We start from the raw sequence: 27,516 nt of genomic DNA, 5'->3' as shown, positions 1-27,516 counted from the left end.
CTTTCTTTCTCTCTTTCCTCCTCCCTCATCCACCCTCTCCCTCACACACCAACTCTAAGAATTCCCATTCCCGGCCAGCGTCTAGGGTGGTGTGAACTTAAGTTAGGTCCTCGGGGCATGGACAGATCTGTTTTAAGGGTTGCACAGATCAAGTAAATAGTTTTTATCCCCATTGGTCGGATATTGAGTCTTTTAGAGGAAAACCAAAAAAAAAAAAAAATTCTAGATCTACCGGTTTGATTATTTGGAAAGGACAAAAAGACCCATTAAATGTTTTGTTCTGTTCTCGTTTCTTTTTGCGCTTTTTGAAAAAAAAATCATGATAGATAAAGTCAAAATCAACCCAAAATTACAATGATCTCAAGGAGATGAACTGATGACTTTAAACCTTTTGGTCGAAAGTTGGAACAGGGTTTTCGCTTCCTTATAAATTTGTTGTATTTATTATTATTGTATATTTATTATATTTTGGAGAAAAACCTCGCTATTGAATTACCTTGTAAATTTACGAGAATCATTTCTAGTGACTACTGATGCATGAAAGCTTAGTCTGTTGCAAAACCGAAAGTGATTTTCTTTTCCAAGGCAAATTCCACGTGGCAAATCAAGCCAGTATTGCGATTATCATAATCATCAATGTTGTAATTCTTTCACCGAAAAGCTACCGGTTTGGCTTAGGCCGAAGCCAAAAGTTTACCTCTCAACTGCCATTCTCGGCCTTATGGGAAACGGTCCATGCTTTTCCGTCGTCCTCGAGTTCCCCGGGAACCCTTCTACCCTTCTCAAACTCTCCCACATCATCCACCCACATATTCGACCAGAAGTTCTCTTCTCGGGCGTGTGCATTACACCATTCCATACTGTACAATTCTGGCCTCTGGGAATGGAGAATAAAGGGAGGAGGGACCGAGGGATGGAAGACGAGCACAGGGGTCCTGTTTGAACGACCCTCCGGAAGAAAATCCCAAAATCCCAAAGTCCCGAAAACTTCTGGTTATTGCTCCGCACGAAACGCCGAAACGAACGCCGACTCTGAAAGAGGGCGACGGACACCAACTAGTAACTGAGGAATGAGGACGGATTCAGGAACAAGGAAAGGCAGCTCGAACTATCATACCCACGGTATATACATACAGTCCATAGAGGAGCTCGAGAGTGAGAGAGAGGGCAGTATGGAGAATGGAGGTTCAGGGCCTGAGCTCCCTCACGATCTTCCTCAAGTTTTGCGTACTCCACCGCTCTCTCTGTCTGTAGTTGTCCAGTAGTAGTTAGTTGTTGGATCGACGCCTTGAGAGACGGAACCCGTGAGTCGACCGCGAGATCATTCGTCCTGAAACAACATGAAAGAGATCAAAGTGAATAATCCCGTATCTGTGTGAAGGAAGGGTGTTGCATTCGTACGAGTTATAGGTACACTTATACATATGTGTGAGAGTGAGAAGACCAGCATTCTACCATCGATCCATCCCCCCAAAAGCATTTGTCTCGTTGGCTTCCTTGGGATTTCCCGCTGAGACAGGCATGTTTGTGGAGAGGTCTCTTCTTCATTTGTGCCCCTGCTGCGTTTAACGAGTGAGTTCAAGTTGGCAGGTGTAATTGGTATTGGGATTACCTCACCAGTACCATGTAATAGTGCGTGAAATCTTCCAACCAATTCTGGGATTGATTTATGACAAGTCATTGAAATTCATGCTGTCCGAGAGATATGAACCCGTCCACAACTTTGACACCACTTGAGACCTTCGCAAGACGAGATGTCAGACACGCATTAACTTTGGGTTTAAATCTGATGGAGGGATTTGAAACGGGTATAAATTGTCAGGGAGAGACAATCGGAACGCCTTTTCATCGATTGGCAACGCAAATTTGGGAATGGAACGAACGAGCTGATGATGTCCGTACTGAACGGACATGAGGGCTGATAAGTCGTACGGACCTGCATGATGCATGGCAATGCCTAATTAAGTGTTCAGGAATATTTGAACAACGGAAGTTTCTTTTTTTTCTTCTCAGAAGACAGCAGCTTTTCTTGTCATTTTTCAATTCTCTGGTTGAATTGGCTGTTTCTTTTTTTGAACGGGTCCTGATGGAATCAGTTGTTGGATTCTCAACGTTTTGTAGCCAAAATCTGATCGAAAGGTTCTTCATCATTTTACCTAAAAAGTGTGAGCAGCTTTGCACACATAAAAAGAGGCTACTTGGCCTTATCTTTGCATCGCCCTCAGAGCAAGGATATTTTGTAATAAGTTGAGAGTAAAGTCCGCATTTTCCAATCATGCAGAACTATTCTTGCGAAAGCTAAAAGGAACATACAGCAGATTGATTTGGTGGACTCTTTAAAAATCTCTTCAAAATGTGTTTTTATAAACTCCGCAATAACTTTCCATTTCTTTCGCTCAGAAAAGTAGTGAAGGTCGTGCGGGATTCTCTGCACTGTTTTCGATGAAAGAAGTAAAAGTTCCTTCAGTTATTTGGCAAAGGTTTTCATAAGTTAAAGCTTTGAGCCCAAAGAATGCTTAGGAATTTAATTTAGCAATCAGTAATCATTCCCTCAGTCTAATTTCAGTTCTGGGCTTCAAAATCAAATGAACCCTCCTCCTCTATTATCATATAACGCATGTTCATCTTTATATGAAAGTCAACTATTCGAAGGACATCGCATTTGAATAGCAGTTCTACTCCTCTCCACAGAATTCCCGAGGCAATGTTTGACATTTTAGGAGATAACTTACGAGTTTCAAACAAAAATCAAGGGAGAGCAACAAGGTTACGATCAGATTTAATCAGGAATTCGAGGTTGGCCACTGTTTTCATTCGAGATTTCTGTCATTGAAAAAAGAAGATTGTGGGCGTGGTCGGCACCCTCCCTCCTTCCCCCTTTCTCTGTCTAGCACACCTGCTCGTAAACTAGGGCTGGTCACAAATTTCATGCTCTTGAACATGAAATGCCGACAACGAACATTGTATATACGTACGTACACTACTATACTCGTATTAATGAATGCCTGGCAGTTTTTGCTCATATCCGCGCGGTCATGGCCTTTAAATCATTCCTGTTGAGCCCTCCCAAGAACAGAGAGAAGATAGATATCGGTGTTTGTATTCCTTTCCTATCTGACTCTCCCTTGACCATGTCTCCGAAATGATACAATTAGTACCTTTTTCTCTCCCATGCATGATAATGAAGCCGAAACATATTCCAAGACACACCCGTCTTTTACCACACATTAAACGAACGGGTTAAGATGATGAGCAATAAGTCAATCAGCCATCAATATCAATAAATGCGAGTAAATACGTACCTATACAGTATTCGCCCATCAATAAGGGCGACGAGGAGAACTCTGGACCGAGAAACCCCGAGCAAACTGGACTCAAGACAGATAATGACTCATCAGCCAACATCCCACACACCATTGGGTGTTTTCTAATAGGATGAAGGAGGCTGAAGACTCGACCGAAGGCGTCAAGGAGAGCCGAGATTCATCATGAGGATCGTTATTATTGACAAGCACCGACCGCTTTGGTGGTGAGGGATAATTAGTCCGATAACTTCCAGTCGGTGCCCGCCCCACACGGCTAGACAACTTTGTCACAAATGAGATAAATTGAGATAAGAAGTCATTCTAATGAAAGGGTGAAGGAGGTGTCATGACAATCGGGCAATCACAGACTCACGGTACGTACATACGACGAAGTACAAGAGAGACTGAGAGAGGGCCTGGTTAAGTTAACCAATGAATAAGTGAATGCAAGGGGGCGAGTCTCCCATTGTGATTGGCATAAGAGACCATAAGGGCAAGGCTATTAGAGATGAAAATTGGAGCCAAGTCTGGCGTCGCAATGGAACGTGGCCTTGGAGTCTCTGTCTCTCTCCATTAGGAACGATGAAGACCGCAGCGCCGTAATGACCTGACCGATGATGATCACAATGGAGAAAGTATTCATTTGGGTCGGTACTCAAGATCATACGTGCTCCATATTTAGTATACAATGTGTCTACCTAAGTATTTTCTCTGCTCTCAGAGACACACAGAATCAGAGGGAAAAAAACGGGATTGAGCACATTGAAAGAATATCATCATCTTCATCATCATCATCACAGAGAAGCAGCTAATCCCCTGAAGAAAGTCATTGTCATGTTCGAAGAGAATGGAAGAGAGCTTTTTTTATTTAGGCCGGAGGGGTCGGAAAGGAATGGGGATTCCGACTCATTCGGTGCCATCGATGTTATTATGACTTTCAGCAATCAATTGGCAGCTAATTTCATCATTGTTGAGACACTTTCCTCAGGCATATACTCGCATGTATGTATGTATGGACGTACGTACGTACGCACGAGCACCGTCCAACCCTCAAAGTTCTTGAGATGAAGCCAAGCCGGGGTATCTTCGAGTCCTCCGTACAAAACTGAGGCATTAGCTGCTGTACATACGGACATATCCAAGAAGGGCTTAAAGAAGTTTGCTTCCCCTCTGAATTCGACTTGAATATCTACCCTTAGACTGTCTGAACATCGACTTGACTCTCTTTCTCTCTCACTCTCTCCTTCTATGTGTTTCTCCCCAAGAAAGAAGTCATCAATATTCAGGACAAGCAAAAAATTTAGGCGTAAAGCAAACTGATGAAACAAATCGTTGGCGGAGTTCAGACTTCAGAGGCCGCTTAAAAGATAAAAAACATGCAAGCAAACATAAGAACAATGCTCAACCTCAGCCAAGCCGTACAAAAACTGCAAACTTTGGGGGTTCTGAGCCGAGAAGAAAACAAGATTTATCATGAAAAACATGGCTTTTAAGCCCTCAAGAATGTGCGTTCGGGTGGGGCTTTTCAGACAGGTTGGCTACTAAATCGTTGGAACTCCTCCGAACTTGACGATGGAGAGCGTTTATGCACGGCAACACTGTTGTGGTTGGGGGCTTGAAAAAAGCAGACGCCAAAGTTGCCATAGGTGTAAAACATTAGCAAAGAACACAAATAAGCAAAACGGGGTTAAAATGCATTGTTAGGAAATGATGCATCCGTCTTTGATTAGTATTTGGTCACGGTTGCTCAATTGACTATGATTTGGCCCAGTTGGCTACGTATTCAAAGCGAGTCGGATCGAGGTCACCCTGAAAGCCTCGCCTAGTTTCCCGAAATTCCACAAAACACTCTTTCCTTTGAAAAGTCGCCTTTGGTGAATGGAGTCGTAAAACTGTTGGCTTATGCTAATTTTAGTGGGTGCAAAAAATACCAGGCTCTAACGCCAGTATATGCATACACTCTCAATACTCTGGCGTATGCCAGAGATATTCCAAAGCGTCAACAACCATGACGTGATTCGAGGATTTCGGAATTCACCTCCCGAAACTAAGTGATTTGTCTCCCCTCCAACGAAAAAGAGACTCCATTTTTTCTTTTATCTTATGACCCCAACAAATTATTTCAACACACATTATCCATGGCTATATTCATGACACTTGACACTTTTTGTGGGTGCCTCCGTCTTCCTCGTCCCCCTTATAATTCTTGTTGCCCCTGGAAAGAGTCATATCGTCGTAGTGAGTCGTAAAAATTCAGTGTGCTCGTATTTGAGACCAAGGTGTCCAAGTGCTCGCACGAATCGAGGATAGAGGTACTTGTGTACTTGAATTAGTAGACCCCTTGGAGGTATCGATCCACCGGCAGCAAGTCGTCAATGGGGCCAACCAAGTGAAAGCCACTTTTCTTTTGTCCCAAAAAATAACACGTATCGGTTTCAAGATGGTTTGAGAATATATCTATACATTTTCGATCATTCATTTTGATGACTTGGTCGATTCGCGAAAGCGATTGCATTTGACTGAGTTTTTATTTTGTTAAAGTTATTAAACTATTCAGAGGAGGCAAAAACTCGAAAATATCTTGATATAGTTCTTTCCTGAGAAAAAGGTTTGATCGTCTGATGATTTGATCTTTTCGAAATCAGGCATGAAAATTGTCCGCCGTTCAACATGAAATTTGAAATTGGCTCAAACATCACTGGCCTTTTTCACCTCAATGTCTCCAATCGCGTTCAACTCCTTCTCTTCCCCCTGTTGTGCATGTTATGAATTCGGTTCGTTTTTGTTTCTACTTCGAATGATTTATCGCATTTTGAACTTGGGGGAGAACCTCAATGACCCTCAAAAGCAAGTTTTCAAGTGGGCAACCGAATCTTTTGGTAACTTCAATTGCCAACTACATCAGGGAACACTACTTACAAATTCTGGAGCTTGAAACAAAAAACGATTAGTTCGCAATGAAAATGCTCTAATGAAAGGGAGATGAAAGTAGTGAAAGCCGGGAATTCGTGACCCAACCTTGGCCCGAAAAAAAAAGTCGGAATTAGTCTATCCATCATTCCCAGAAAGAATGCCAAGAATTACGTACACTTCCTTTTTTTACAAGCCCAAGCAAATCTGGTTGGTTCTTTCGTCAGATCAACAGAAATGTCCCCAAGGAGAGCTCATGTCACATTGATGTGCTCCAAGAAATGTCCCTTCGGGCCTTCTAATGTCAAGCTGACTTGGAGAGGTTCAAGCATTTCTTCTGCTGTATTGTTCTCTGCATCAAGGATCGGATTCAGACGAGGGCATTCTCATAGCAGTAACCTAATAAGTCCTTGGATGGGACGAAAGCGCCACTGGAATAAAAGAAGCATCTATTCCAACTGTCGTTTTCAGACAGTTTGTTGGCGACTACCAGTAACACATTGTCGTTTTTTGCCGACGAAAGTTGGATCAACCAGACAGACTTTTTATAGTCAAAACTTTTCAACATATTTAGTGCTATAGCCGGGTTCTTGGATGGGTGAACACAATCATTGATGCTACTATTTGTTTTGGTTTATTCTCCTCGTTGTGAGAGCAATGGTTGAAAGGGAAGTTTATGTTAATTAATCGGAAGCAACGACCTTCAAAGGCTTCCATTTCGTTATTTGACCTGGCACGTCAAGACACAGAAACAATTCAAATTGTCGCCAAAGACAAGACAACATATGAATATTTATGATTTCCTCCGTTTCCAGTCGAAAGCTCCAGGCCTTTAGGATTCAAGAATCGTGATATTGGATTTTGAGAACGTTCATCTTCTATCACTAAAATGCTACTTTGAGAATCCAAGATAATCACAGATTACCTGCCATTAATCTAACCAATTACTTACGGTGGGAAGATCCACAGTGCAATGCTATGGATGGCATTGTAGAATCAAATCCAGAGCACAGAGCTGGAGTTCGAAAATAATAGAGATTGATTTTTCCGCACCTTCCACTGTCCCTTAATTTTTCCTTGTGAATGTTGCATAGCTCCATCTAAGAAATACTCTTGATTGCTAAGCAATCACTCTAGCCGTGGAAGAAGTCCTCTACAATTACATCAATTTCCCCCGGAGACTTTCTTATTCAATTTGAGGGGAAGAGGCAATTTTCTTCCATTCAAGAAAGCACCCAAAAACACGCTGGTATAACTCTGAGCACTCGTTCCTTCTCGTCCCCTACCAAGTTCCATCGCCGTCATGCAGAGTCAGCAATGGAACATGGAACACCAAGGTCCCTCCTTCTCCTCCTCCTCCTCCTTTTCCTTCTTACCTTTGTTCATGGCGAGCTCAAAAAACCACACAATATCCGAGTAAGAAGAAAAGATTGTCATAGACCGTAGTTCTCAAAAATGTGTTAATCCCGCTCCTAATTGATTAGTTGCATGTTCAAATTGAGGTGAGCATGCATTCCCAAGATCCCATACGACTAACATTTCATATTCAGGGCCTGTATCGTATATGGTGCCCGGAAACAGAAGGCTTGGACTCAGATGTGTTCCCTTGAAACTGTGTGGAAAGGGAGATACATATCCACGCACAATGATCCACATGCACTCCTTTCTTTTCCCCCATCTAGGGTGTCCAAGACAGAAAAGGCCATTAAGGAACCAAACCCTCGTTCCTTTGTATCATTTGTGTACCTAAATGACACAAAAGTCATCGGGTTCCATTGAGGTGGGATTTTGCCATCCTTGTTTTCTTTGGTTTAGTATTACTTCGCAATTGAGCAACTCTATCGCATCCCGCTTTAGAAATCGTTTGTATGATAATTTTCCAAGCCATTGATCTTGGAATTCAGGTTCTGACCCTCTTTGTCGCCCTAGCCCCCGAGTGGACAATGTCGAGGAAGGGATGACAATTTGCCAATGTGTTAGGAGATGAAACTGTTTATGGCGAGGCGAAAACGAGTCTGCCTACTTCAATTGTGCCACGTTATTTGCCAATTGAGAATCTTTTTGCCCAGATCTAAGCTCGTTGAAAAGACAGATTAAGCAAAAATAAGTGAGTGAAGACGGGACAAGGAACATGCAGAGTTTTTTCGGTCTTTCTTCCTCTTTCGTAGCCAAAAGATCAGTTTGATGGATGAGTTTGAGTCCAGGAAGCAAGTGCTCAGCTGACAACAACAAAACATTGGTTACCCTCGAGGTGTCTACAAGGTCTACACATACTCCGTCTTCTTGAGAGGGAGCGTCCCCCAGAATCGGTGGAAAGCTCATCCACCAAGACTGTTAAAAAAGAGCCTTCTTCATCGGGCTAATAATATCACATCATCTTGAATTAGGATAAGTGGGATGTGTAGGAGGACCCACATGGCCATCCATCAAATCCAGGTTTTGGGAGCCATTGTGTGACGCGATTCTTGGAAGAAGTAGTTTGTTTGCTCCCAAGGATTCCAAGGTCCATTGTCAATACCCGATGGAGACCTCCCAAGCGGAGCAATTGGACAGAGGACATCCATAATAAAGAGACTGAGCGATTGAGCATCGAATGTCCGGACAGAGAGTTGCTCTGAGATGAAAGGCAGACCACGTGGGGTGGAGTCTCCGGCCTCAATTGGGGTCACTTTTGTAGGCAAAATGTTTCCTGGAGATAGTACCTATCTTTGGTTCTTCACGCTCAGTGCACGAAACAGATATTTGCGTCAGTTTCAAAGAGTATCAACGCAACACAAACATACTGTGCAGGACGAAACTTGTCTTTCTCAAAGGCAGATATATCTATATATAAAATCAAGGATCTAATAGCAGCACCTCTAATGATGGAACAAAAAGCTATCTGTGGAGGGTCGAGTGCGGGAATTTGGGGGCATTTCCCAGATCTCACTTCCTCTTTGGCAAGTAGTACATTGATGGCATTACAAAAGATGCTTTGACAAGCTCTGGTTTGGAGCTCCACTACTCCAGTGCACTTTATATCCCTCGCTAGAGTGGTCAACAATGACAAAGAGGTAGAGAGAGAGAGAGGTCTGTACTCTGCATGTAGTGAATTGAGAGCTTCCAAGAAAAATAAGCATCCACCAATTGGGGGTAATGTAGATCAATAGGGGAGCAAGGAGGAAGCGAGAGAAAGAGAGAAGATATTGCTTAACAGAGGAGCGGACATTATGCACTTTAGCTCTATGCACGCGTGTGCCACACATTCATGCATAAGTTGAGAGAGTGCAACACCACGATGAGGCCAAGGGAGGAAGCTGAGATTCTCTTATTTTCTTTGGGGGTCAGATTTCACGGTTTGTTCAGTGGTAGGTAGCATTTTGATACACACTCGCCTCAGCTAAAGGGTCAGCCAGTCTTCAGAGGCCATTAGAATGATTGCCAAGATATTACATAGAGCGGCTCAAAGAGAGGTTTCAGTCAAGGATGAATAATAAATATGCAATGACATACCTTAAGTAGATGATGGTGGTCACTCAGATTGAGGGAGGTTAATAATGCCGTGACGGATGATGATGGATGAGGTCATCGATGGAGTTGGGGGAGGGAGAATCTCGGGCCGGTTCAAGTGAGATCAGAGACAATACATACTAACTCATCATTCGGGTGTCAAGAACATATAATTGAAACAGATTCCTGGACACGAAACAAGCGATACGTTTTGTTTTCTGAAACTTTTTCACCGCAGGGTGAGTAAAAACACCCCGCTGGAAGAAAAAAAATAGAGCAAAAACACACAAAGGAAAAACAGACAACCTCCCAGCTATCTTTATTGCTCATCTGATAAGAAAAGACAGATAAGGATGGAAGAGGGGCGGTTTATTAAGACATTCAAGACTTTTGGTTCGTTCCACAAGTTTCGGGGCTTTTTGGTCAAATAAGACTATTAATGATTGTCCAGCACACCTATTATTAGACGCACTAGTATGCACTCATAAATAGACTAACTACTCCTACGTCAATCCTGGCAAGGGTAAATAACGGGGTCTGGAATACTACATGCTATTCTTGTTATTTTGAAAGGGTTCTTTTAGAATTCCTTTTAGGACAGCACTTTGTTCGTAAAACGATCAGTACACGTTACTCTCCCTTGATTTTTTCCCCTCAGAAAATCCCTCTTGTCGGCAAGCTTGAAACGAGTCATAAATGATGGAAGTCAGGCAAAAGCGTATTGATCCAGAGGTGTGCCTTAGCCCACGGAGGACAGACTTCATAGGCGTGGCTCATGCTTCGTCCATGTCTAGCTAGCACTCTTGATTGGACCGTCGCAGTTCTCTTGAGTTAACTTCATTAGTCTCAAGTAAAACAAGGGTCCATTTTATGACCCTCTCTTCGTTAGTTCCCTCCAGGGACCTCCCTTCTTCAGACAAATATCTGGTATTCTCGTCAAAAGACTGATGCTTGAATATGCTTCACGGGGCCCTAGAAGTTGTCCCTTTAACACCACGAGATTGCTTTAGAAGGGAGGGGAAATTTGAAGAAGGGAGAGAAAGTTTATTCAGGGCCCACAGAGACTTGGTCAAAAAAAAAGGGTCCCACTCTAATACCAATTGCCTCTCGTTGTCGAATGACAGGGGGAACCAAGGGAGAGATCCAAGCAAACAAAAAGCTATGCCAAGACACCGCGTTGAACGATGGTTGATCGGAAGATGAGAAGCAGGCATAGCGTGCTTATTTGCTCCTTGTTGCGTCAATTAGTATGGAAAATAGCTTCATTAATACCACTTTCTTTTAATGAACTTGGCAATTGATTCGCGTTGCCCCCTTGGGAATCGAGAACCAAACGACCGAAGAAAGGGATGGAAGTAGCACCATAATATCGAGGAAAGAAGAAGTTTTGTTCGCACAATACTGTGGATAACGACCGTCCATTTTCCACTTTTTAGGTTTACTTCAACCTAGGGATGAACGGGCTACTGTTCCGCGCGATGGTCGTCGTTTTGAACGCATAAAAACGTAATGGCCCAAAGGTGGTTGATGTTCTTGATGCTGGTCTTGGCCACTCTGGTGAGAGCGGGGGGTCAGCATGCCTCTGTCAAGTCCAAGTATGGACAACTGGTCACATCATCCACGCTGACGTGGAAATCTGTGAACACGTTTGATATCAAGTCCAACGCCGTCCAACTGGAGGACGCCGTCCCAAGTGGAACAAGTGGAGCATCCAAAGACTCAGTGGTCTGCCGCGCGGAACATCATGGAACCGTGGTCACGGGGCGAACCATTTCCGGAGCCTATTGTGCCATTGGCTTTGTCAATAAAGTCTACAAGTAAAAACATATTCGTAAGAAAATACAGGAGTTCGTCAAAAAAAATAACGCTTTTTCTACTCACGAATTTTGCAGGAAGGAAAAGTTCGACATTTTAGTGAATGAGGATAAGGCGGCTAAGCTGGAATGGACTCCTTACGGCAAGTTCTTAGCCGTGCCCGAGGGTGCCGTCGCTGGAGTGGATATGAACTCCAATAGGGATCATCTATTCATTGGCAGGCATTTGAGCAATCAAGGCGAATATTTAAGTGGGGCCATTCAAGTGCCACTTTCATCGTACTCATTTGGCTCAATGGTGGCCTTCGACGACTCAGGTCGCGTACTTGAGGTGTCGAGAGGCGATGTTATGGTAGAGGTGGAACCCAAACGCTACGAACTGCTACTTAAGGAGAAAACGGACACCGGATCCGGGCTTAAACCGAAAGTGACCAGGCAGGACATTGTCTTAGCAAAGTCATCGTTATTCAGATTTGATGAAGGCAAAGATAGGGAGGCACGTCTACAGAAGGTCCTCTCCTACGACTACGAGAAGTCGGAATATTACGGACAGGTAAAAAATGTGATCAATGTTAACTATTTGGGGCATCAAGGCCATTAAAGTTATAAATAGTTGGCCTTTCCCCCCTTTTTACGATTACCGAATTGTTCTTATCGAGACGTGCTTCTACCTACCAAGGCTGTTCCAGAAAGATTGGGAGGGGATGACCTTGTTCCGCACATTTGGGAACTGATTGTAAATGACATTAGCGCCGCTGACAGTTTGTTCGGCCCAGGAACAACTGTCGCCTCCAAGTTCCGAGTTTCCCCCTATTGGTACTTTACAACATGGCAATCTTGTACCAGATGGATTAGCGCCCTAGCCTAGCAAGGAGCCCTTTTAATGAAGTATTGCGCCAAACCATATTGCTTTGGCATGGAGAGATTAAGTCCTCCCAAGACAGTAAGTAGTGTCCCGCAGGTTTTTCATACGTGTGTCACGGTTATTTACAGATTCCTGGCATGATTCGAGCCCTACCTGCAACCATCAAATTGAGCAATGGCCAAATCCACTCCATCCTCTGGGGTTTGCCAGAAAAGTCCAAGCAAACAGAAACCTTGATGGTGGGCCATGCTCTTCGTCATCAAACTGCTGTGGACGTATCTGTAGTAGGTGTGCTGATTACCGAGGAGCATTCCTATTCAGCTGATCTGACCACAGTTTTTCCGGACGGTAGCCGGCAACATCGCCATGTTAGTGGCGTACTCCAAAGGCGATACCTCAATAACATACGCCCCGAGTACAGTCGGGTTTACCGGATCAAAGACTCCATTATTGTGAGTGCCAAGCCCGATGAGTTCACTTCCAGGGCCACCCCTGTCGACGAGGGGTACTCTACTTCTTGGGGACCCCCGCAATCGCAGCCCCAATCACCCCACTTCAATTCTGAATCACAGACATCCGACGGATCTCGACCCAAGCCTCGAGACCTGTATGGAAACTCCGAAAGTCAACAAGCCGTTGTAGCGCCGACCTCCGCGTCGTCTAAACTGGGTGACAAAACCTTTTTGGCCACTAATTTGCTGATTTTATCAATGACGCTCTTTTTCACAGTGTGACCGTTATAAAAGCAAGAAGCAAAAACACGCAATTCAAGTGAGAAAACCTTTTTGGCCACTAATTTGCTGATTTTATCAATGACGCTCTTTTTCACAGTGTGACCGTTATAAAGGCAAGAAACAAAAACACGCAATTCAAGTGAGAACGAACCAAGTCATGAATTTTTTGTAATGACTCAAATGAGTGTCCGTCAACAGCACCTTTGAACTTGAAAAGTGGCTCCAATTTCCAGAGGCATCTCCCATCATTCTGTGAGAAAATGTGTGAATTGAGTTTCGTCAAGATCTCGCCCGACATTTGAGACTTACTTGGGTGCAACGAAAAGTGCAGAAAATTGAGAAATCTCCGAGGAATTGAATTCCACGTTTAAAGAAATTCAATCTAGAAATGCTGGGAACTCCATGCCTTCTCGTTTGTGTGCCCTTCGAAATCGCTCCCCCGAAAAAATGAATTATGACTTCTAGGTGCAAAATCGATCAGAAATCGAAGTGTTCAGTGTGAGAGTAAGAGAAAATTTATCGCACCTTCAATGAGATATGTTCTGTCTATATAAAAGAGGCGGGAGTCGATTTATAGTGAAGAGCCATTTACGCCCCGATTCTTCAAGGAAAAAGCTTCAGGATCACACGCTGTTTTCTTGAGAGGATCAGGGCAAAAAACCGTTTATTTAGAAATGAGTCTCACTTTTGCGTCATTGAACTTTTTGATCGATTTTGGCGAGTGACAAGACCGCTTTGTGCATTTTTTCCTCGCAGTATTTCTTTCACAAATCCTCCTCCAGATGTTGCCGGCATACGTAGAAGCATTATTGAACATCTCCATAAAAGAAGAGGCCAGTTATTTGGATTATGGACATATCTGCAGGTCTGGCAAACTTTTCTTCTCACCGGAAGCAGGTCCTCAGCACCTTGATTTGTAGCCTCGTGCAAGGTATGAGATACCAGGGACTCATTTACATTATACCCTCTTGGCCAAGAGCAGTGACTCAATCCTCATTTTTTATGCTTCCGAAGTTGAAGAGGAGGAATCAAATAAAAGCCTCACGTTCTGTCCGAGTTCAAGAAAGACTTATCATTGATAAAATGCTTACTTATGAGATCCATTAAAAGTATTTGTACCAACAACATAATAAACCATGTCATGGAATTGTTTCGAAGCAATTCTTATTGCGTTATAACAAGCGGCACTTACATTTCTGCATAGCATTTACTTACCTAAAGTTTTTGGCCGAGCAAATTCAGTGTGTACATTGGTGATTTTACACGTACGAGACAGTCTCGACATGAAATTTCACAATTCATAATCAGAATTTGATGCCTTTTCTTCAGCCCATGATGTTTGCTCAAATATTTAGATTTATCATTATGTCCCCCGATCATCTATGTTAAAAGATTTTTAACGCGCACTCTGATAGTAACCATGTAGTCCTTTCGAGGGTGTTTACCAAAAGCATAATCATGAACCTTTCAAACACGGGAAATGGCGCTAGTTGTTGAGATTTTCTAACCTTTCGTCGCATTCTAGCATGTTTTCACAGCCATATAAAATAAAAACAATTAAAATGCTTGTGTCCTAACAAAACATGGTTGAAGAATCAATGGCTGCAACATCAAAGGTCATGGTCATGAACCAACATATTTCCTTCTTCCTCAGGTGGTCTTCTCTGTGGATTTTTCCCAATAACATGTACTTCAAAGAGCTCAACTTCATTAAGCGAATCAATTTTGATGTTCACCTTAACTTCCCAGTTACTTTTATAAATTTCAATGTTTTGGCAATGTTGTCTTCACTATTTGACTTGGTTTTTGGGCTAAAACGTACGAAAATATGGCATTCTCAGTACCAGTAAATCTGGGGCCAATGGATCAAAATGCTTCAAATAGGGTCCAGACTCTCTATAAGGGACACCACTGAGGAGGGCTGAGCATGGTTAGAATATGAAAAATGTATCTTTGTCAGATTACAAACAACCTATAATGTCAAGTAGATCAACTATGTTTGAAATGAGATCAACAGAAAATGATATCACAGGGATGCCAATTTTTACTGACAACAGACGATTTTGTTTTCACGTATGGCCTTAAAGCTACCTTAAAATCCATACAAATTTGGCTTGCTTCAGGGTTCAAAGCCTGAGCCTTAAGGTCAAATGTGAAATCAAAACAGTTTGTTGCAAGAGTAACATAACACTGTGATGCCATTTTCAGTTGTTTTTATTTGAAACATGGTTTCCATTTGGCATTATTGCTAAGTAATCATATAACACGGATTCCATTTTCATATTTCATTCATCAACCCCTCTTGGTGCTGCCCCTCACGGAGAATCAGGGCCTTATTTGAAGCACTTTGATCCATTGAAGAATGAACGAGCCAGAGAAAGAAGAGAGGTGGACTTCATTGCTCTGAGCAGCCTGGATTCCCGAAACGTTGAAGATCCTCTCTAAACGCACGTTAAGCATCTACGGTCGCTACATACATACAATTAACCCGAAAACCTGGGTTTGCACAAAGCCCATTAATACTTTTGAAAACATACACATAAAAAACTTGCATGTCTTAAAACATTATGAAAAGTAAAATTTTCAAAAACTTATTCAATGTAAATTGAGAGCATACGTAGTTAGGACTTGATTATAAATTATGATATCATCTATTACACCGCTACTTAGTTACATGGAACTCAATGGTACAAATTTCATTTCATGGCCCCAAAATGCCTTGGTTATATCTTAATTCAATTTCCCACAGAATTGATAACGATTTTCAATCACGAAAATGAAAGATTATTTTTCTTTTTATTGCTATAGTCTCACAATTGCTCAAACTAATATGCTGATATGTAATGCCACTTCACCCACACTAAAAGTGTAATCTTTGAAAATGTGTTTTACAATCATCATGAGTACACTTAGTTACGCATTCACTTGGATTCTGAAGACAATACGTACCACAAACAATGTTATAGATTTGGTTGTTTCTTCAAGACTTAGTTGAAAGTGGTTAAAAATAGCTTCTTTAAGGCTTGAGTGATTTAAGTTTTCAGTGATTGCTCAACCAAGTGTCACTGGATGGTTCGTAAACGAATTTTCAAAAATCTGCTTTTTGGGGGGTTTTCAATATTTATTTTGGTTTGGTTTGGGTTTTCACTGGCTTTTCTAACCGCTACAGGAAATTGTTGTATTCCCGGCTGTCTGACCCTATCCTCTACTATTTTCGGTTGCGTGTTCTAGAGTTCCCTGTCTAAATAAAGGTGCCATTTGATCACGAATTGTCTGACTGTTGACCTTCATTCGTAAGTTGTCATAAGGACATTACAGAAATGTAATCAATCCCCAGTCTATTAAAATGAAAGGTTATAATTCGTGTATTTATTACCTTTCAATCTTTATATGATATTTGGTCTACCAACGAATTTGAGTTGGCAGACCGAGCTAGTCCGAGAAAGACTTATAAATCCTGGATTGGGACAAAGCTCATGGATGCTTTTTACCTTTAGATACCTTTCGTAGCTTCTCTGAACATTGGATGGACAGTCCCAACTTTTTTAGACTCTCCCAATACGAGAGTTATCTCATTCTGTGATGTTCCTAGTGAAACATCTTTGTACTTGTTCGTCCTTTTGCAAACCTGCTGAACTCATTGGAACCCAAATGGGAAAAGCATATTCGAGAGGTTGCTGAAATATGGTTACATAACTGTTTGGAGTAATTTGAATTTTACAAGAAAAAGAAAATTAGCGTTTAATAAAATTACCTGGGTATTGATTATTTGGAAGATTGAATTAAAACATGTCCGGGGCAGTTTTTTTGCGGACTTCCTTACCGCTACCGGGATTGGAATCCCAGCAGTTCAAGACGAGAAGATTAATCATTTTACTTGACTTTTATTCATATATATTATTTGATCGACCAACGAATTGGAGTTGGCTGATCTGGCTAATCCTTGAATATAAGGTTGATCCGGAATTTTAGTCAAAAACTTGTCCAAGTCTGACTTAAATCCTGCTACTGGACAACGCCTACATAAGCCCTACGAATATTTGAGGGCAGCAAATTGAACAATGAAGGAGCCGAGAAAGAAGAGAGGTGGACTTCATTGTTTTAACTAGCCTGGATTCTCGAGGGCTTGAAGGTGCTCTCAAAACGCACATTAAGCCTCTACGGTCACTACAATTGACCCTAAATCCTGGGTTGGGAAAAAGCTCATGAATGCTTTTGAAGCCGTACAATATCAGACACTTTCGTACCTTCTCTGAGTACTGTACAATCCCAACCTTTCTAACCTCTCCCAATACGAGAGTTTCTCTTACATCTTCATTTTTACTAGTAAAACATCTTTGGACCTGCTCGAGCTTTTGCAAACCTGCTGAAATAATTGGAGCCCAAATGGGAGAGACATATTCAAGATGCGGCTGAACAATCGACTTGTACAGAGTTAGCATCGTGATATTATCTCTGGACTTAAATGTGCGATATATCCACCACATGTTTGAAAAGCCTTACCAACTTTCAACTGGATATGCTCATCGAACTTTCCAATATCTTGGAGGACTACACCTAAATCCTTCATGGATGAGACCTGCTCAATGTCCTTACTCATCATCTAATATTGGAGTGTCTGATGGCGTCGACCCAAAGGTCATTGAGCGAAATTTCATTCCATTCAGTGCCTTGTTACTCGCAGCAACCCTGGAGTAGGTTTGGTCTAGGACCTCCACCAGACAACCAGAATTTCTGACCATTCCTATCAAACTACCAATTTTGTATCATCAGCATAAGAAGAGATACTGACATTACTACTACCAAGCTTCTGAAGCGGAGCAATGAAGATGATGAAAAGGAGAGGACCCAAAATGGAGCCCTGATGGACACCCGACTTGACATCATGTATGTCACTAAGTTTGATGCTAAAAACGATGAAATTTGGACCATTAAATCCCATGAAACTAATATTAGTGTAAAAGATGATATCATAATTTATAATCAAGTCCCAGCTAAGTGTGCTCCCAATTCAAGTAACATTGAAAAAGTTTTTGAAAATTTTAGTTTTACAAAGTTTTTAGGTATGTTCGTTTTTCATGTGGGCTAAAATACCATGAAGCAATAAAATCTAAGTCATTTCCTATAATTTTTTGAGGTAAAAAAAATGCCAAAATGTGCTTGCAATTTATCTGGAAACTATTTTATGTGGGCTAGAATATCATAAAGCAATAAAATCAAAGTTATGTCCTATTATTTTCGGAGGTGAAAAAATGCCAAGGTGTGTTTAGGAATTTCCCAGGAAACATGATTTCTGGCGTCGCACATTCGCCAATTCCTTTTCACAATTTGAAGTAAATTCCCAAAAACTCTTGTGCCAATTCTACAAAAAATGCCGTACGATGATAATGAAATCACTGTAACAGGTGGGTATGAGGACTTGGTTTGCCAGAATGTTATTTTCTAAGAATGTTAAAGAGAGGGCTGTTGTTTCCATTTTCCCCTGAGTTTGTGAAGGCAGATCCCCAAATGCACACGTTGTATGCCATTTGTGAAGCTTCATAACTCGAGATTGGTTTGTTAAAGATGAAAATTGTAATTTTGGAGAAGTAAGGTATGCTCCTTGTGAATCTTAATAAATTGATCAAGTCTCAAATGCTGACTGACATGCAAGTTGTGATGTGCAAGCCACATATACATGAAAAAAATTAAAAGGTTCTTTTTGTAGAAACTTGTACATTTCAATATTCTCATCAAATTAAAAAAGAATATGACAAGGGGTGCCTATGTATAGCAATGCTTTACTTGCTCAAAAACATTCAGAATCATATATTTTGGCTGAGTTTTGACCACAGAAATGGTTGTAGGTTACTGAGTCAAAGACAATTTGGATTCAGACAGGTTAGAAAAAGCTCAGATACTATCTTGTCCTTCACATCGGCTTTGTGGCGAGACAAGTAGCGTGACTTATAGAGTTAAAAGGATTGAAAAAGCACTCAGATTATCGAACGTTGTATATCAAACTAAAAGTACGAAACATTGGCCAAATATCCTCGTAGTTGAGTTGTCGTTTTCCTCCTGTGTACCTTACTCAACCTCTCGTAGACGGGACAAGGGTTTCCCTCGAAGCAAGGGTTTGGTCCGGGACCTCGGTGAGCTTGTTCGTGACAGATACAAATCACAAAAATTTTGATCTTATACAAAAATCTAGTTACAGGGTGATTATGACCAGCTCATGGATCTTGCAGTTGAACTCATCTAATTTTGTACCTAGAACGTGCAACCCTTGATCCCCTAGAGAGTTGCCCATGTTCAACTCAAATTCTGTTCTCTGAAATCTATTTATGAACGCAATACCCCATTCTTGAATAACGAAACCTCGGATCTCGATTACCGAAGAAAATGAGTTAGAGAGCTACTAAAATGTGTACCAAGCAACGCCTGATGTGGTTTGGTTGGAGTGACTCTTCTCTCGCTAGAGCTTTAGTACCTACGTAACATTGGCCCAATTATTATGACTCTTTCTTGGGAAAAATGTGCGAGACATGGAATAGACCTATAACTGTAATCAATTGCTCTTTTAAGGACACATTTTGGTGTTTCTTTGCATGTCTTCATACCTTTCATACGTTGCCGAAAAGTAGCGCCACATTCTGACAGATTGGGTGGCATCAAACGAACAAAGCTGGCCTCCTCTTACTCGACCAAAACAAAACACGTTTGCGTGACACTCGTAGATGGGATTCGACATGAAAGAGAGAAATAGCTAAACCCGGTAAACCATGGATACCCAGACGGTCACACCAGTTGAATCCAATGAATCCAACTTCTTGGACTGTGAAACGTGTAAGTTCCATACTTAGGTTCCATCCGATTAGAGGCTGAGTTCTTACAACCGAAGTTAAAGTCATAAAAGCTGAAGCGGAAGGAAAAAAGCATGTTATCTGATGAAAACTTGATTGTGACAAAAAACTAAATGGACAGAAAATTATTGTTTGATTGATGATGAAATATCACGTATTTAGGGGATAAGAGAAGTAAAATATGTCTATAAGGTGCTCAAAAAATTGCTTCATTTTGTCTTATTTAATATTTATTGACGAAAATGTTAAAGAGAAGTAAAACTGTTATATGTAGTTGCAGACCATTCTCATTTTAACATTCTCATTTATAAGGTGAAGACGTCGCTATGAAAGCATTTAAGACGTTTTCAAGTTTGCGTCATTCTTTTTCAAAGCTATCACCATCTCCCGTTAAAAAGGCCACTTTCTTGATGAGTGGCTCATTTAAAATTATAGATAGTACAGTGGCATCATTTCGAACGAATTTGGCTTTTAATTCTATTTAGTGTGATAAAGGAGTGGTTAAGCTAAATATGCTCTCACTTGTTTAACCATTTGACCTTTGCTATTGATGAATTAAACAAATTAATGGATTTTTTTCCTCTTAGATTTTTTTACCGATTCAGATATAAGGGTCCTCAGAGGGAAATGTGCTGCAGAAAAAGGGGAGAGCAGACGTCCCAGATTTTTTGGCTTCCCTCCTCTTTAAAACCCCACCTGACTTGCCTCTTTGGATTTAACCCGCCACTTTCTGTAACTCCTAGTTTGACTCTTAGATGGCGGGACAATAGTACCATCAAAAAAGCGCCATCGCGACCAGTTAATCGTGATTTCTTTTCACTTTGATGCCAAACCTTATTTGGGTGGGAAAAAAATTAAACCAGGAACAAAGGCGTCTTAAGACTTTTTGCCAATGAAGGTTGAAGCTGAGTAGTTTTGGATTTGATGTGTGGTGACAACTTTTTCGAAGCTGTTCAAAAATGTTGCTCAAATATTGAGCAATCTTTCAAGTTTGTATTCTGTTTTTGCAAGTCGAAAACACGGTGACAGTAACCAAAAACATTTCGATTCCGCCCATATTTAGCAAGTGAGCATGAAGAACGCCAAGAAAAGGTACAACGAAAGGTATTTTCCCCTAAAAACGACGTTTTAGGTAAGTTTGCCCGAAAAATATAAAACTCTAGGTTCAGGCTGCTAATTTTTTCCCAACGTCTTCTCATCAAAAATCAATGTTAAATAGGTGAGGATAGCCCTCTATTTCCACATTGTAATGACTAAAAAGATGTGGAACAGCAAACAGTGTGTTTTTTCTTTGATATGATTGAGCCCTCCGAATGTCCACGAAATTCTTAGACTTGCGCCAGGGACCTATGTTTCGGTTAAGTTGATGGACTTATATTTCTACGTATATATTGACTATATATAATCCCTTGAGTTTCAATTAGTCTTGTCAATGTTGGCATGCTTTTAGGTACTTCTTGAAATCAAGATGTCAAGGGAATCAAGAACATATCAATAGCGAGTCAGTTGCTTGATGAGAAAGGCATTTAATGCACTTTAAAGTGCAATTAATGAAACTTATTCACACACATTTTTCTTCAGGTACAATCATTGGTGGTTTACGCTTGGTTTCTTCAATTTAAGAAAAAAAACCAGTCCTTGCTTAGATGTAGAGTTAAATCATTCAAAAGATTTCAAAATGTGACCAGGTCTAAACGTTTTAACCGATTTCAAAATTGTGTTCCTTAACAACAAATCGAACGATTGTTTTCAAATTTCAAAACAACATTCCCAAGCCACCAAAGAAAATGCGAGCAGAAATAACGTGTTTATATATGGCTTTACCTGTGTTTAAAGGTATAATATATGCCTTTTTCATCAAGAAACTTGTTCACTTGTTCACATATGCTTGGCATCCTGATTTCAAAAACTACACATAAACGTGCCAGCATAGCATTGGCTTGAAACATACGTGTTCTTCCTTTCAAAATGACCCTTGACGCAAAAGCTGAGCGTGTCATGGGTATGGAAGTGACAAGAACAATAAGTCGTAAAGTTTTTAGCAGCCCTCATGTATTGGTAGAAGGTTAGCTCTCTATTATGCTATCCTTCGAACATTGAACTCAGCAAGCCAAGGATCCAACTTTTTGGTATTAAAATTACAAAAGTTGCTGTTTGAACACCTTAGCTTAATGATTTACAAAAATCGTTGCTTGAAATATAACTTAAAATTAATTTTAGCCGTCGCCCATTGTTTGGAATGCCGATGCATTTTTGCCAACGCGAGACAGGTGCGCAAGCACGTGAACAGAGGATCTTGCCAACGCGCTTTTTGCCGCCATGACCATGAGCACAATGTGATCGATAAAAACTTCGCCACGCACGAAGAAGCTACTCAATGGGTTCTAGCCCAAGAATTGGATCGGGTTTTCATCCGATGTACCACCAAAGATGCCCACAGCTCCTTCAGATGCCGGCATAATCCCCACCGTCGACGCATGAACCTCGATCCCATCCCTGACCCATCCATGAACGTCCCAGCATCTCCGCTCAAATTTGAGGCGTCCAAAGAGCGTTATAAATTTTGCTCAGCATTAATGCGTGTTTATGAAATGTGGATGTGCCTTTGTCCCAGCACATTGGAGACGCACGGGAGTAAGTCTGCTGTGTGTATGCAATCAGAGAAACGCTTTCGACTTCGGGGTTGTCTCACTCATTCACATGAAATCGACCCATGCTTATACCGCATGTCGCAAGCCACCCGAGAACGCTTAATGTCACTTTTGGAGAGCGGGGTACCCAAAAAAGTGATCCTGGAGAAGCATTGCCATCAGGGCCATCTGGAGTATGTGAGTGGCTTCAAACCCGTGAGCTACGAAGATTTGCGAAACTTAGAGAAAGTCTTGGTCAAGCGAGCAAATGGTGACCCATTAGTGGACGATCCTGATGATCATGACCAGGTACAACGAAAAGACTTTGTGTAGGCCAGGGTCTAAATTTCAGAGCAACACCTTTGAAGTCATGATTTGGTAACTTATTTCAGGCCCTGGATCACAAATTGGACAAGACTTTGGCGGAATTGAACCGCCTTGCCAAAAAACTATCGTCGAGTGAGAAACAGAAGCTTTTACTCAAGATTGAGGCACTGAATTGTAAAGTGCGAATCTCGGTTCGAAATTTGACCAAAACGGGGACGGGAACCAAGAGGAAAATGTTGGTCGACCCCTTAGAATTGCCCAAGAAGAGCCCCATCAAATCCAAGCGGTTGGCAGCCAAAACTAGGAACAATGTTGATTCGGCTTCGCCCAATTCAACAAGCACTTCTGTTCCAGAATGGGTTGAATGTTCGCCCGTTTTAGTTGAAGTGGAGCGCGGTGATTTTGATTGTCCTGTCGATGAACACGAACTACCTTAATGTTTCTTTAGTGAGTTCTTCTTTCCATTGAATGAGCACGTGGTTAAATCGTTGCCGCAATTACTTGTCTCTTTTTACGGCGAATGCAAACAAATGCAAAAGGCGCATCACAAGCTCTCATAGTTCAAAGGTATAATAACTTAGCGAGAGTTAAGTCAATGCCTCATTTGTTAGCAGCTCAGTTTACACATGTATGACATGTTAGACATGTTATATCTGATTGAAGATATGTTCGGTCAAAAATTGGTTACTTTGTCTATCTCCACGGCTGGCGCTTTTTTTCTTTTTCCACTTTGAAACTCTTAAAAAAAAAGAATTCTACTTTTGGTAGCTCAGATACAGTTCATTTTTTGAAAAGGCTTTTCAAATCTCGTGTCCAATTAAAAGTTACTCTGTTATTAGTCGATTGTCGTGTGTGTCTATTTTCGGTGCCCAAGGCACGCCAAGGAATTGATCGTGAGCGGCAATCAATTTTTTGGAGCGTGATCGGGGTCTGTTACTGGCATCCTCAAAAACAGTTTGTCCAACATTTGATAGTAGAAAACGGAGTAGACACCAAAAGAATGACCTTGTTGGTCAATGATTGCCATTTTCCATGGATGGATGTTCGGTTACTCGGGTTATCTATTGACACTTTTTGTTTAACGCCGACCATTCATGGTTGCTAATCCATGGGCTAAACCCGTGGCTCATACATCAAGGTAAATAGAAGAATATGCATGAAAAAAAACCAGGCAAGTCAATCTCTTGATTGCAGTACTTGAGAACTTCCTGTCTTACCTCCTCCTACGACATTCATTCTGACTCTTCGTTGTCTCTCTCTCTCTCTCTCTCTCTCTCTTTTAACGCCTATTCCATCGTCCTCCGCGAAGACAGCAACATTTTTTCTCGGCATTTGATAAATCAATCCTCCTCATGGAAATGAGAGCAATGGTCCAAAATCCGCGGAACAGTTCAGAATCTGGTCCCATTCCAACCTACCTTGGGCTCGAGTCATGCCTGTTTCCCGGTCCGCGTCATCCTGCACAAGCTCTTCTTTCTCCTAGATCCTCAATCCATTCGCTGAGGGTGTGTGGGTTTAAGCATGGCATGGACGTCTACGGAGCTGCTTGGGGCAGCCATTGCATGCATTCGACAAGATCACGTCATTGAGCTCGCGTCCTCGATCCTTTCCTCCTCTCTCCCCCTCTCTCACTGCTTCCATAATTCGCTCTCACGTAGTCCTGTTGGGTTCGGTTCTCGGCTGCGGTTCCTGCCGATTCCTTTTATAACATGATTTCTGCCGGTCACACCGTGGTGTTCAGTCGCAAATTGGTTGCCTCTGTCCTCAGACCCGCCCTTCTCACGCAAAGATCGTTCCAAACCTCAGTCATGGCTCCTGTCAAGGTAAAGGCCATCGATTGCATAACTCGAGTAACTTGCTATGGGGAAAAGAATTGAAACCAAAATGGCCATCGACAGCCACATCTACCCCCCCCCGAACCGGGAAATCTGAAGTCATTGTGAGAATGATGATCAATAAATGTTTCAGGTTGGTGATGCCGTTCCCTCCGTTGAACTTTATGAAGGTGCTCCGGATAAGAAGGTCGACTTGGCCGAGTTGACTAAGAGTGGGAAGAGCATCATCTTTGGGGTGCCCGGTGCCTTCACCCCCGGTTGTTCCAAGACTCATTTGCCAGGTAAATGAACAACAGGTATTTGCGTTGGAAACGCTTTGTCAACTCCATTGCCCGTATGCAGACGAGCAAACAAAAAGTTTTCCTACTTTGGACAATTCATGGGAAGTCCTTGTGTACGTTGACGATCACTGAGGACGAAAATAATGACAAAATGACTGTGTAAACATCGGACGATTTTAAATACATGCCCGGTGTCTTTGAAGTTCTAATTAATGCTTACCAGGGTTTGTGGCCAAGGCTGACGAGTTGAAAGGCAAAGGAATCAAGGAAATCATTTGTGTGGCCGTCAACGACCCTTTTGTCATGGGCGCTTGGGGTGAAAACCAGGTACGTTTTGGGGGATTATATTTCTTCATGCCCCGCCAAGTGTTCCATTGACAAGTTACTCTTCTCATTTATGTAGAAGGCCGATGGTAAGGTGCGCATGCTGGCCGATACCCATGGCAAACTGGCTCAAGCCCTGGATCTCGAGGTGGATTTGGCCGCTGTTTTGGGGACCAAGCGGATGAAGCGCTTCTCCATGGTTGTGGAGGATGGCAAGGTCACCGAGGCCAACATTGAACCCGACGGCACCGGCATGACTTGCTCTTTGGCCGAAAAGATCTCGGTTTAGACATCTCGGGCCTGCTTCCATCGAATCAGTATCCGTGAACTGGACCGATCGCGTCCGAAGAATCACGCCAATTATCCCCCCAATTATGATTGGATGGCATATAAATGGAAATATTTCGCCTTAAATTCGTGTCACGTCAGTTATTGTCATTGGGATGTAGGTAGATTTGTGTTCTTTGCGGCGGTGTTCTTTTGCATTTTTGAGCTACACGAGTGAAGGGTTTGATAGGATACAGGTCTGTTTGAAATGACACGGAATGAAATTGGGAATCATGGCCGCTTGTAAGACGATCCAAAAAGCAAAACGTGGCTAGTGTTATTTCAACTCTGGCATTTGAAGCATTGGAATGTGTGTTAGCTGGTACTTTGGTGGCTTGCAATTTACGTATTAAAAAAATCTATGGTTATTTTTTCTTCTCTCCCTTAACATGACTCATATCGTGTACGCTAAAAGCCTTAGCTATTCGTCTGCTAGGTACGAGTAATCATATTATTGCACTACGAGCTAGTGATACATCACGACATCAGTTGCATTCTAGCTCTGAGAAGAGACGAGAAAAACTTCAATTTTTACATTTGCCGGACGTTTCAATCGCAAAGAGGTATTGCAGAAGCCTTGCTAGTGATAATACAAATGACAGGGACAAGCATTCAAGCAATTCTACAAGGGAATCTATCTAACCTTGGAACGGATACAAATAATATCTATTGGGTTGGCTTATGATTTTCGTTGCCTTCCCTTTCGATTTGACGGGACTCTTAAGGGTAACAATTCATCATCAAGATAGAAGGAATTGTTTTTTGTTCCCACTAAAACCAACTTCCGGGCAGTGTTGAGGGCTTAAAAAAAGGCCTCAATCGTGGAGAAAGTTTCAATCTTTCAAGGTCCATTCATGCCAATAAGTCTTTTGTCAATGTTCTTGGCTTGATTGAAATACTTGCCTTGCAAGGAGTTTTGTTAAGACAAGAATTGTTCCATTTGATCCAAGGTGTTCTATCCCTTCATCTGAACTATTAGCCTTTTGAGTTGAAATTCAACTTCAAATTTCCAATTAACGCCAACCGTTGGAAGGCAGAGATGTTTAAAGATTTGCATCTCGGTTTCTCCTCAAAATCACAAGGTAACTGCTAATATTCATTTCATATCAACCTAGAGCCTAACCGTTGAACAATTTTACCCATGAAAATAAAAGGGCAGTGGTACCGAAACACTCTTGTCCTTTTCATTGAGCGGAGGAAGCGCCCTCTGCTTTGCCTAGCCTAAGTGCGGACAAACTAACGAAGAAACAAGAGAATACGCTCTAAGATGACAGACTTTATCAACATATTTATAAATAAACAATGTATTGCCCAAGTACTGCGACACAAAGAATATGTTGTCAACTCTTCTGGGAGACGTTTTAAATTCTCTGTGGGTAAAATTCAGAACAATTATGACATACAAATCATCATTTTACAAGAGGTTGTATACCATATGATTGCCAACGGGTCAACACTTTAGCATTCACCGTTTCCAACCAATTAATACTAGGAAAAGTACAATTGGGCAAGTTTTTGGTGACAAACCTGAAAAGCATTACTTTTTTATCACTATTTGGACGCATAAAGTGTTTGTAATTGTAACCTTACAGGGTTTGAAAGGTCTCTCAGACGGGTTGGTGGTGTATTTATGGTGTTCGAATAGATCAGCTTGAAGTTGGTCAACGACAAATACCTGGTTAAGGTCAGACATCATAGAACGTATTCTTGTATTTCTCCGTTGGTTTGTCCGCAACGAGAGAAGTGAGTGGAGAATGAAAAGGGCATTCGTTCCTGTTTTGCGGATTTCCTTACCCCTAGCGCCTCTAGGAATTTTTTGAAACAACTTCTTTC

General features: G+C 41.8%; 3 protein-coding genes and 2 long non-coding RNA genes across 6 annotated transcripts; 4 read left to right on the top strand and 1 right to left on the bottom strand.

Moving 5' to 3' along the window:
• Positions 1-534: 534 nt before the first annotated feature.
• LOC131888553 (uncharacterized) lies at positions 535-13,293 on the bottom strand. Its single transcript, XR_009374122.1, has 4 exons — positions 13,165-13,293; positions 12,537-13,062; positions 1,118-1,330; positions 535-1,032 (listed from the first exon to the last, which is right to left on the bottom strand). It is a non-coding gene; the product is annotated as an uncharacterized LOC131888553 (long non-coding RNA).
• LOC131888544 (protein unzipped-like) lies at positions 1,299-13,155 on the top strand. Its single transcript, XM_059237423.1, has 4 exons — positions 1,299-1,572; positions 11,141-11,521; positions 11,597-12,071; positions 12,512-13,155. The coding sequence occupies exons 2-4, from the start codon at positions 11,214-11,216 to the stop codon at positions 13,115-13,117; spliced, it is 1,389 nt and encodes a 462-aa protein (XP_059093406.1). The 5' UTR covers positions 1,299-1,572; positions 11,141-11,213; the 3' UTR covers positions 13,118-13,155.
• Positions 13,294-13,363: 70 nt separating the features above from the next.
• LOC131888552 (uncharacterized) lies at positions 13,364-14,173 on the top strand. Its single transcript, XR_009374121.1, has 2 exons — positions 13,364-13,582; positions 13,847-14,173. It is a non-coding gene; the product is annotated as an uncharacterized LOC131888552 (long non-coding RNA).
• Positions 14,174-19,801: 5,628 nt separating this feature from the next.
• LOC131888548 (uncharacterized) lies at positions 19,802-23,416 on the top strand. 2 transcript variants are annotated; one of them, XM_059237427.1, is made up of 4 exons: positions 19,802-19,942; positions 22,180-22,898; positions 22,982-23,202; positions 23,271-23,416. In XM_059237427.1, exons 1-4 carry the CDS (start codon positions 19,879-19,881, stop codon positions 23,278-23,280), a joined length of 1,014 nt encoding a protein of 337 aa, XP_059093410.1. In that variant the 5' UTR covers positions 19,802-19,878; the 3' UTR covers positions 23,281-23,416. The 2 variants fall into 2 exon arrangements, with proteins under 2 accessions (XP_059093410.1, XP_059093409.1); XM_059237426.1 differs by having other exon boundaries at positions 22,982-23,416.
• Positions 23,417-24,495: 1,079 nt separating this feature from the next.
• On the top strand, positions 24,496-25,770 carry LOC131888550 (peroxiredoxin-5, mitochondrial-like). Its single transcript, XM_059237430.1, has 4 exons — positions 24,496-24,739; positions 24,885-25,032; positions 25,256-25,359; positions 25,436-25,770. The coding sequence occupies exons 1-4, from the start codon at positions 24,626-24,628 to the stop codon at positions 25,643-25,645; spliced, it is 576 nt and encodes a 191-aa protein (XP_059093413.1). The 5' UTR covers positions 24,496-24,625; the 3' UTR covers positions 25,646-25,770.
• Positions 25,771-27,516: the final 1,746 nt, after the last annotated feature.

The sequence above is a fragment of the Tigriopus californicus genome, chromosome 10 (assembly GCF_007210705.1).
Source record: "Tigriopus californicus strain San Diego chromosome 10, Tcal_SD_v2.1, whole genome shotgun sequence".
NCBI lineage: Eukaryota > Metazoa > Arthropoda > Copepoda > Harpacticoida > Harpacticidae > Tigriopus > Tigriopus californicus.
This window is presented reverse-complemented; position numbering and strand designations above follow the sequence as displayed.